Below are 11,323 nucleotides of genomic sequence, written 5' to 3'. Positions count from 1 at the left end.
GATAAAAAAAAGAATTAACAAAACCCAGTATGTAGTTGACGTAAGGATGGGTAACAAAACATTGGCTTTGTTTTTTTTTTTTAAAAAAAATCCAAGAATAAATTCTTTACTATGTTGGCAAAGATGAAATTATTGGAAAGTATAATACATAGAAAGGGAGAAGACTAGATTTTTGCTATTTGTCATAAGTTGTCACATATTATTAGCGAAACAAAAAGTAAATCCATTTTGAAAATCTTTAAACACTTTAGAGAACAATCTGACTTTGCCCTGGGGGAGTCAGATGAGTCCTTGGAAAAGCTGTGTGATTATTCTCGTGGATAGCACCTGTGTGGGGTGAGCAACCAATCGGCCTTAACAGCCAGGCATATATGGAGTAGCCCCAAACCTCACCCAACAGGTGTGGGAAAGAGTTGGCAACAAGTAGTGTAGCTGGCTCTCTAACCACGGGCCACTTTTTGTAGAGACCAGAGAAATCTTGCTAGCAAGTGTAATGTGTTTTTATTAATCTTTTGCTGTGCAGTTTTGTAAGCCACATTTTCCAGCAGCGATTCTCTGAAGCCTGGATATTTGACTCTATGTAAGTATGTTCTTAAAAGGTGGCTGCTAGTGTGCTCTGCTCTCCACATTGACAGCTTGGTCTTCTGTCTCATCTTGATTGGAGAAGTGCTTTAAACTTTAGAAACATTGTTTCTCTTTTAGAAAAGCGTGAAAACGGGGAGGCTGAAGATGTATTTTGTTATGTTGATATTCTTAGTTCACTGGGGACCTTCCCCCCCCTCAAAAAAACTATTTAAGTTTAAGGCATATAGAATCTCCAGCTGGCAGCTAACTATTGCTGCTAAGTTAAACCTTGGCTCCTCTGTGATCCCGTCTTGCTTTCTTCCCACAGCTTCAGGTCTCTACACAGACTGCTTTGGAATCATGAGAGACGAAATTGCAACAGCAGTTTTTTTTGTCACGAGATTGGTGAAAAAGCACGAGAAACTGAGTACACAACAGATAGAAGCCTTTGCACTAAAGCTGATGACCGTGTTGTTTGAAAAGTACAGAGGTCACTGGCACCCTGACTGCCCTTCCAAGGGGCAGGCTTTTAGGTGAGAGCTCATGAGACTAGGGGAGAGAGGAATCAATCACCAGGAGCATCTGCAGGGAACACAATAGCTTGTGTTGCCTATCTCCAAGTAAGGAGCCTTTGATGGGCTCCTATTCATTTGTTTGAACATGGCTTTAAGGAGGTGTGGTGGATGATGTATAGTGAAAGCTACAGACCTGTAGGTGCCTTGGAGAGTTTCTCATTTGTTTGCCAAAAAAGATAAGACCATGAACATCTGATGACCTAACCGTGTGATCTAATGTCATGACACGCATTCTGAGTCGCTGTAGCAAAAGTTAATGAAGTTCTACTTTCATGTGTAAGCATGCAGGGTAGAGGAGGATAAGAAGGTGTGGGTAAGGCAAGAGCTATGCCCTGGGATATGTGATTTCCTACTGAAATAGTCGCCAATATGTCTTGCTTGCCATTTCTTGCTTTATATCCTCCTCAGGTGTATCAGGATAAACCACAATGAGAATAAAGACCCTGTTTTAGAAAGGGCTTGTTCTGAGAGTAATGTGAATTTTTTTCATCTGGGACTTCCAAAGGAGATGACCATATGGGTCGATCCCTATGAGGTGTGCTGTAGGTGAGTACTTTTGTGGTTTTATGCCTGGTGTTCCCAGAAACCTTTAGGTGGTTTAGCCAGCTCTGTACACCTTTATGAAAGATGATGCCCAAAGCATTCATTGGCTTAGCAACAAGGACACTATTTGATCATGGCTTCAGATGCAAACTTTTACTAGCCAACACACATCTCCATTAGGGACGGTTGACTTGGCAAGCACACAAGCACTGCAGTTGTTTGCAGTGTGACTTGGGTCATTGCAACCTATTGCATGCTGTGGATTTACGATTCTTAAGTATTGTCGGAAGCATCCGGAAGTCAGAGAAAGCATCTAACACAGTGGACAAGTCCGTCCATTAATTGACCCAAAAGAAACAAAAAGGGTTTTTGTTTTTGTCTTTTTCTTTCTGACCAATTAAAAGATATGCTTACAGGATATGCTCCCTAACTGTACCATCATAAGGATATGCTTACAGGATATGCTCCCTAACTGTACCATCATAAGAGCCTCAGGTTATAATGTCATTCAATACGCTCCTTTGAAGAGCTAGGGCCTTTAAAATAGAGATCAAATTTGTGAGAAGTTGAATCATTAATGAATATTTTCTTTTCCCACTTAGGTATGGTGAGAAAAAGCACCCCTTTACAATTGCTTCTTTTAAAGGTAGATGGGAGAACTGGGAATTGGCTCAGCACATCAGCTGTGCGGTTAACAGAGCCACAGGAGACTGCTCTTCCGGCACATCTTCTGATGAAGAAAGCTGCGGCAGGGAGGCCCAAGTCATTCCCAAAGTGAACAACCCGAAGAGCGTCTACCAGGTTGTACGCAGCAGTGTGTGCGGCATACCTTCTCTCTGCTCTAGAACATTCTAGAAGAAGCAGAAGCAGGGCAATGATAGAGATAAGTCCTCTTCCTGACGCCAATATTTTGGCAGAATCTTTTCTGTTTCCCTACCCCTTGAATATTTTTGCCTCCTGGCTGAGTTCTTGAACATGACATGATCTTTTATTGCCCTGATTCTTCACAGAACACTTGAAAGCAGCTGGGTTTCCTTCTACATTAACTTCAGGTTCAATTGTATTATTTAGTAGGTTTTTTTTTTTAAGTTTTTTAAGTTTTTTTAGTACTTCCTAAATAGCCCAGGCTGTCCTGAAATTTACGATCCTCCTGCCTCTCACCTGCTCCAGTTCTGTGATTAAAAGTGTGTGCCTCCTTACTCAGTTAAGTAGATTTTGTTAACCAAAATGAACCTAGCATGATGGGTGCCTACACAGATGCTGAGCCCAGTTTTCAGTCCCATCTGGTTACCTTTTCTTTTTTTGAGATTGTCTCATTAATTTCCCCCAAGAAGGTCATAAACTTTTTATCCTTCTACCTCAGCTTTCCAAGTAGCTTACATTAAAGGATTTACCACAACACAGCTTAAATGTTTTCAGTTTGATGTAAGAGTTCATTCTAGGTGCTGGAGAATTGGCTTAGCAGCTCAGGGAAGTGGCTGCTCTTGCAGAGGACCCAGATTCCTCTCAGCACCCACTTTTGCGGCTTATAACCAACTGTAACTCCAGTCGTGGGGACTCTGGCACTCTCTTCTGTGTCTGGTCAGTGGGCACCAGACACGCACATGGTACAGATACATACTCAGGCAAAACATCCAGACACATAAAAGAAAAAAAATCATCTTGTTAAAAGATAGATGGAAATTAACAATGATTCTGGAGGTGTATAAAATACTGGAAATCTTCTGTTGGTGACTATTTACTTTGATCTCTTAGTTTGTAATCCCTGTGCTTTCAAGGGACCTCACATCTGAGAAATGGGCTTATAGTCTCAAAAGCTGCCTATTAGTCCAGCAACCTTCATAAATTGTTTTTCCTGTCTTTTTTCCTTTTCAGGTTGAAAACTTCAAACAGTCCTTCCAGCCATGGTTCTGCCTCCCCCGCAGTAGAAAGCATTTGGCAGATGGCCGTGGGTGCCTACTGGGGGATGCCTATCACCCAGTGCCCAAGAGCTCTAAGTGGTGCAGGCCTACAGGGCGTCGGGTGGACAGGTATCACTGGGTCAACGCACAATTGTTCAGTGGTCAGACAGCACCAGGGGAGCCTGGAGAAGAGGCCTTGTCTTCCCTAAAGCAAAAATGAGGCTAAAGCCAAGAAATACCCCCAGTAGGAAAAAAAATGACTGCTTCAGGGGTGTGAGCAACAAGGCCATCCTTGCACACAGGTCGCCGCTTGACTTTTAGCTACTTTTAATTCTTATTTAACTTTATGTAACATTTTATGAACACTAGTGAATATAGGTGCCTAGTAAAGCGGTAGAACAGAGGTGTTGCCGGTAATAAAATAAAATAAAATGAATATAGGAAGGAAGACTTGAAATAAATACTCTTGTGTTTTTAACAAACTTCAGTTTGTTGCAAGAAAGTTTTAAGTCTCGTTTTCATCATTGTTTTAAAAGTAGATTTTCAACTAAGGAAAATTGATCCTGACAGAAAACCATTCTGGACTCGTCCGTCTTTTTTTCTTGTAGCTAGTCTATTTTATAAATCTGGTAAGAGATTGGTGGAAATTTTAAAGATAAATCCCTTTTTATGTCTTTTGAAAAGCTTAATTTATGACTAAAAGTTAATAGATTTACTGATATGATCTATTTTATAAAAGTGATACTTGTGTCTAATAAAGTATTCAAACTAAGCCAAGAAATGCACTACCAAAAGAAATACAAATTCCTATTAGCAAGCTTCATGTGACCATTAGTAACATTAATGGTGGCCATGTTGCAGACATGCTTTGTATATGTACAGATTTAAGAATGGGTACTCAGGGCTTCCAGATGACTCGGTAGGTAAAGGGACTTGCCATCAAGCCTGTCACTCGAGTTCATTTCTCAGGACACACATGGTGGAAGGGGAGAATTGACTTCCAGAAGTTGTCTTCTGATCTCCACATTATACCATGGCAGATGCATGCCCTTGCCCAATCATGTAGACATAAAAATCTTTTTTAAAAAAAAGAATGCACAGATCAACAAGAGACCTGTATTAGAGGAGCTGCCCATTCAGCATTTAAGTTTGGTTTTATTTGATGTTCATGAAACAACACAGAACCCTGATGTGAAATTGAAAGTGGTTCTGAAATGACCCAAAGCTTTTCCACACCAAAGCTTTATCTAAAAGCCAACATCCTGTTAGTTCAGTACCTAAAGCTTTTATTATCTATATATGTTTGTTGTTATGACTACCATCTGAGGATTCTTAACTTTTTGTCATGTCACTTATTTGCAATGTCTGTGTGTGTGAATGAGTATCTGAGTGTGTGTGTGTGTGTGTGTGTGTGTGTGTGTGTGTGTGAGAGAGAGAGAGAGAGAGAGAGAGAGAGAGAGAGTACATGTGTATGCACATGTACCTGAGTATACACTTGTTTGTGAAGGCCCAGAGTCTGTGCTGGGTGTCTCTTCAATTGCTCTTCTCATTTTCTGAGACAAAATTCTCTCACTGAACTTAAGCTTGCTGACCGACTAGACTGTCTGCTTTGCAAGCCTCTTGCTTCCACCTCCCCAACGCTGGGCTCATGTGGCAGTGCCTGGCTTTTTAGGTGGCGTTGGGAATCTGAACTCAAGTCATGTTTGCACAACAAACACTTTAGTCATATCCATTTCCCTAGCTCTCTCCCATGTCATTAAAAAAAAAAAGATTAAAAAAATTGTATGAGTGTTGGCATGTGTGTATACCACTTGTGTGCCTAGCGCCTGTGGAGGCCTAATCTGAGCCTCTGAGCCATAATGGATGAATACCTCCATCTTGGGGTATCCAACTTTGTCCCCTTGTGCAAGATCTCCCAGTTGGGGGTTTTGACCATTTACACTTCCCCAGAGAGGGGCAGAGAGTCTCAGAGACCCATGGCTTAGTATCCAGCCACCTCCCTTCTGTCTGTTGTGCCTTTTTTTTTTTTTTAAACTGTGATCTGGAGTTGTTAGAGTATATAGGCAGGGAAAGATTAGGAGAGAGAGCTACATGGGCCCAGGGAAGCCTTCATCCCTACTGTATAATGTTTTTCAGGTATGGTCTGTTGGGGGAGGAGCAATCATGCTCCTGTAGGTAACCCTTCACCTATGCTCTATAAGGGGACCTCATAAACCTCTTTGTTCCCCCAGTGAACTTTGGTGGAATCATGCCTCAGCTTGTCTTTGGACTTTAGAAAAAAAGGTACATGCTGCTTACCTCTTCTGGGAAAGAATTTTAGCAACCAGACCACACAAGAAGGCATCAGATCCCCTGGAACTGGAGTTACAGATTGCTGTGAGCTGCAATGTGGGTGCTGGGACCCAAACCAGAGTCTTCTACAAGAACAGGTCATGTTCTTAACTGCTAAGCTATCTCTCCATAGACCATGTCATTTTTAATGTCAAGATGGTTATTCACATAGATCTTTGCATATAATTCTATTTTAAATGGTTCAGTGCTTGCTAAGAGTCTTTTGTATAAAATCTGTTAGATCTTACGAAGAGACTTTTCTACAAACGGCTCATAGCTATGATCTGAATTTCACTGTAGGTTGGTTTGTTTGTTTTTGTTTTTATTTTGGTCTTCCAACTTCATTTTCACCATGCTGATGTTTCTGGCAATGCATATTGAAGGGAGGAAAAAACAAACTCAGGCCAGTTTGATTTCTTGGAACCCCTTGCCATGCACAGAAACTGTGTGCATTTTACTTCTGTCCACCACTCTGGAAAGTTAATTCTGTGTGCTTGACTTGAATGTTTCAGCTAGCCATTCTGTCTCCGTTTTTCTTGGAGCATTGGATCTGAGCAGATACTTTTTTTTTTTCTTCAATCTTTTCTATTGCCATGACCTAGGCAACTTCTAAAAGCTAAAAGAAAGCATTTAGTTGGGCTTCCGGTCCAGCTGTTTTGCCCCCTTGATGGTCAGGGAAGGTATGGGTGGCAGAGCAGCTGAGAGTTCCCATCTTAAGCAGGAGGCAGAGCGCCCTGGGGACTGGCAGGGGGCTTTGGAAACCTTAACCTGGCCTTCTAGACCACACCCCCTCCAGAAGGGCCCCTCCTCCTAATCCTTCCCAATGGCCACCAACTAACTGAGAATCAAGTCTATTGGGATCATTCTCATTCAACCCCCACAGTACAGCACTTTGATCTTTATATGTGTTGTTCTTCATCCATTTTCATGGATACCATCATCTTTATATAAAGGATCTTTTTTTTCACCTGTTTGTTTGACCACTTCAATTTTTTTCTTTCATTTTTCTTTAAGTCTTCCTACTGTCAATGTGATTTCTCAGCCTTGCTCAGTCTGTTTCCTGTTTCTACACTATTTATTCTAAAGTATTTTGGATTTTAATTTGTGACTTATAGTCTGCCTTTTATTTTTTAACCATCTAGTTATAAACGGTTCAGCCATTGTTTTTTAAGTATAAGGCATGAAAATAAGCTTGCTTTTGTGGCCCAGCTTGAAATTTCTATTCCATTGGGTTCTTTTATATTTTATGTTAATCTTCTTAGTTGTAGTATCCATGTAATTACCTCACTGGCTTTTTCCTTGTTCCTGTTTACTGTGGACAGCTCTGTGTAGCCTTCTTAGTACTACAGCACAGGGAGGATGATTTCTTTTGTCATCTACAAAGTCTATTTGTCTTGAGTGCCTGCTTAGCTATCACAGTTAATCTACCTTCATATAGCCTGAAGGTGTTGCTGTTAGAGTAAACCAAACTCTGTTGTTTGGCAATATAATGACAATGAGCAAAAGGACTCAGGATAGAAGGGTATTTCATCTTACAGTGCAATATTAAGGGAAATCAGTTCCTTGGCTCTAGGTAGAACTCAGAAGCAGGATGTGAAGCAGAGGCCACCAAGGAAAGATTTTCCTCAGGCTCACATTCAGCTACCTTTCCTCTGCTTCCTAGGACCACCAGGGGTGTAACAGCACCTACAGTGGGTTGGGCCTGCCTGTATCAATCATTACTCAACAAAACGCCCCACAGACTTGCCTATAGGCCTGTCTGAAGGAGGCATTTCCTTAGTGCACATTCTCTCTTCCCCAGCGATTCTAGTTTGTGTCAAGTTGATAGAAAACTAACCAGCATGTGTAATAAGGTAGGTTTGCCTGGGATAAAGGCTTAGCCTTGCATGTGAAAATGCTGTCTTTGTTCTCATTTCTTTCTTTTTCTTTTTTTTTTTATTCGATATATTTTTTATTTACATTTCAAATGATTTCCCCACTCCCAAAGAGTCCCGTAAGCCCCCTTCTCTCCCCCTGTCCTCCCACCCACCCCTTCCCACTTCCCCGTTCTGGTTTTGCTGAATACTGCTTCATTGAGTCTTTCCAGAACAAGGGGCCACTCTTCCTTTCTTCTTGTACCTCATTTGATGTGTGGATTATGTTTTGGGTAATCTAGGTTTCTAGGTTAATATCCACTTATTAGTGAGTGCATACCATGATTCACCTTTTGAGTCTGGGTTACCTCACTCAGTATGATGTTCTCTAGCTCCATCCATTTACCTAAGAATTTCATGAATTCGTTGTTTCTAATGGCTGAATAGTACTCCATTGTGTAGATATACCACATTTTTTGCATCCACTCTTCTGTTGAGGGATACCTGGGTTCTTTCCAACACCTGGCAATTATAAATAGGGCTGCTATGAACATAGTAGAGCATGTATCCTTATTACATGGTGGGGAATCCTCTGGGTATATGCCCAGGAGTGGTATAGCAGGATCTTCTGGAACTGAAGTGCCCAGTTTTCGGAGGAACCGCCAGACTGATTTCCAGAGTGGTTGTACCAATTTGCAACCCCACCAGCAGTGGAGGAGTGTTCCTCTTTCTCCACACCCTCTCCAACACCTGCTATCTCCTGAATTTTTAATCTTAGCCATTCTGACAGGTGTAAGGTGAAATCTCAGGGTTGTTTTGATTTGCATTTCCTTAATGACTAATGATGTTGAGCATTTTTTAAGATGCTTCTCCGCCATCCGAAGTTCTTCAGGTGAGAATTCTTTGTTTAACTCTGTACCCCATTTTTTAATAGGGTTGTTTGGTTTTCTGGAGTCTAACTTCTTGAGTTCTTTATATATATTGGATATTAGCCCTCTATCTGATGTAGGATTGGTGAAGATCTTTTCCCAATTTGTTGGTTGCCGATTTGTCCTCTTGATGGTGTCCTTTGCCTTACAGAAACTTTGTAATTTTATGAGGTCCCATTTGTCAATTCTTGCTCTTAGAGCATACGCTATTGGTGTTCTGTTCAGAAACTTTCTCCCTGTACCGATGTCCTCAAGGGTCTTCCCCAGTTTCTTTTCTATTAGCTTCAGAGTGTCTGGCTTTATGTGGATGTCCTTGATCCATTTGGATTTGAGCTTAGTACAAGGAGACAAGGATGGATCAATTCGCATTCTTCTGCATGCTGACCTCCAGTTGAACCAGCACCATTTGTTGAAAAGGCTATCTTTTTTCCATTGGATGTTTTCAGCCTCTTTGTCGAGGATCAAGTGGCCATAGATGTGTGGGTTCATTTCTGGATCTTCAATCCTGTTCCATTGATCCTCCTGCCTGTCACTGTACCAATACCATGCAGTTTTTAACACTATTGCTCTGTAGTATTGCTTGAGGTCAGGGACACTGATTCCCCCAGAATTTCTTTTGTTGCTGAGAATAGTTTTAGCTATCCTGGGTTTTTTGTTATTCCAGATGAATTTGATAATTGCTCTTTCTAACTCTGTGAAGAATTGAGTTGGGATTTTGATGGGTATTGCATTGAATCTGTAGATTACTTTTGGCAAAATGGCCATTTTAACTATATTGATTCTACCGATCCATGAGCATGGGAGGTTTTACCATTTTTTGAGGTCTTCTTCCATTTCCTTCTTCAGAGTCTTGAAGTTCTTGTCATACAGATCTTTCACATGTTTGGTAAGAGTCACCCCAAGATACTTTATATTATTTGTGGCTATTGTGAAAGGGGTCATTTCCCTAATTTCTTTCTCAGCCTGCTTATCCTTTGAGTATAGGAAGGCCACTGATTTGCTTGCGTTGATTTTATAACCTGCCACTTTGCTGAAGTTGTTTATCAGCTGTAGGAGCTCTCTAGTGGAGTTTTTTGGGTCACTTAGGTAGACTATCATGTCATCTGCAAATAATGATAGTTTGACTTCTTCCTTTCCAATTTGTATCCCTTTGACCTCCTTATGTTGTCGAATTGCCCGAGCTAGTACCTCAAGTACAATATTGAAAAGATAAGGAGAAAGGGGGCAGCCCTGTCTAGTCCCTGATTTTAGTGGGATTGCTTCAAGTTTCTCTCCATTTACTTTGATGCTGGCTACCGGTTTGCTGTATATTGCTTTTACTATGTTTAGGTATGGGCCTTGAATTCCTGTTCTCTCTAAGACTTTAAGCATGAAAGGATGCTGAATTTTGTCAAATGCTTTTTCAGCATCCAATGAAATGACCATGTGGTTTTGTTCTTTGAGTTTGTTTATGTAGTGGATTGCATTGATGGATTTCCGTATATTGAACCAACCCTGCATTCCCGGGATAAAGCCTACTTGATCATGGTGGATGATCGTTTTAATGTGTTCTTGGATTCGGTTGGCAAGAATTTTATTGAGTATTTTTGCATCGATGTTCATAAGGGAAATTGGTCTGAAGTTCTCTTTCTTTGTTGGATCTTTGTGTGGTTTTGGTATCAGAGTAATTGTGGCTTCGTAGAAGGAATTGGGTAGTGTTCCTTCTGTTTCTATTTTGTGGAATAATTTGAAGAGTATTGGTGTTAACTCTTCTTTGAAGGTCTGATAGAATTCTGCAGTGAAACCATTTGGTCCTGTGCTTTTTTTGGCTGGAAGGCTTTCTATGACTCCTTCAATTTCTTTAGGCATTATGGGACTGTTTAGATGATCTATTTGGTCCTGATTTAATTTTGGTATTTGGTATCTGTCAAGGAAATTGTCCATTTCCTCCAGATTCTCCAGTTGTGTTGAGTACAGGCTCTTGTAGTAGGATCTGATGATTTTTTGGATTTCCTCAGTTTCTGTTGTTATATCTCCCTTTTCATTTCTAAGTTTGTTAATTTGGATACTTTCTCTGTGCCCTTTGGTCAGTCTGGCTAAGGGTTTATCTATCTTGTTGATTTTCTCAAAGAACCAGCTCCTGGTTTTGTTGATTCTTTGTATGGTTCTCTTTGTTTCTACTTGATTGATTTCAGCCCTGAGTTTGATGATTTCCTGCCTTCTACTCCTCCTGGGTGAAATAGCTTCTTTTTGTTCCAGGGCTTTCAGGTGTGTCATTAAGCTGGTAATGTAAGCTCTCTCCATTTTCTTTTTGGAGGCACTCAGGGCTATGAGTTTTCCTCTTAGCACTGCTTTCATTGTGTCCCATAGATTTGGGTATGTTGTGTTTTCATTTTCATTGTGTTCTAAAAAGTCTTTAATTTCTTTCTTTATTTCTTCCTTGACCAATGTATCATTGAGTAGAATATTATTCAGTTTCCACGTATATGTGGGTTTTCTGTTGTTTTTGTTGCTATTGAAGACCACTTTTACTCCATAGTGATCTGATAGGAGACATGGGATTAGTTCGATCTTCTTATATTTGTTGAGGTCTGTCTTGTGACCAATTATATGGTCGATTTTGGAGAAGGTACCATGAGGTGCTGAGA

The 11,323-nt window shown here is 40.7% G+C and overlaps 1 protein-coding gene across 1 annotated transcript; it reads left to right on the top strand.

The window, feature by feature from the left end:
* The first annotated feature begins 924 nt into the window (after nucleotides 1–924).
* Nucleotides 925–3,803, top strand: Btg4 (BTG anti-proliferation factor 4). The gene is made up of 4 exons (XM_052189598.1): nucleotides 925–1,097; nucleotides 1,548–1,685; nucleotides 2,285–2,483; nucleotides 3,558–3,803. The coding sequence occupies exons 1-4, from the start codon at nucleotides 925–927 to the stop codon at nucleotides 3,801–3,803; spliced, it is 756 nt and encodes a 251-aa protein (XP_052045558.1).
* The last annotated feature ends 7,520 nt before the right edge of the window (nucleotides 3,804–11,323 follow it).

This window comes from Apodemus sylvaticus, chromosome 7 (genome assembly GCF_947179515.1).
Source record: "Apodemus sylvaticus chromosome 7, mApoSyl1.1, whole genome shotgun sequence".
NCBI lineage: Eukaryota > Metazoa > Chordata > Mammalia > Rodentia > Muridae > Apodemus > Apodemus sylvaticus.
The sequence above is the reverse complement of the archived record's forward strand: the minus strand, read 5'-3'. Positions and strand labels throughout refer to the sequence as shown.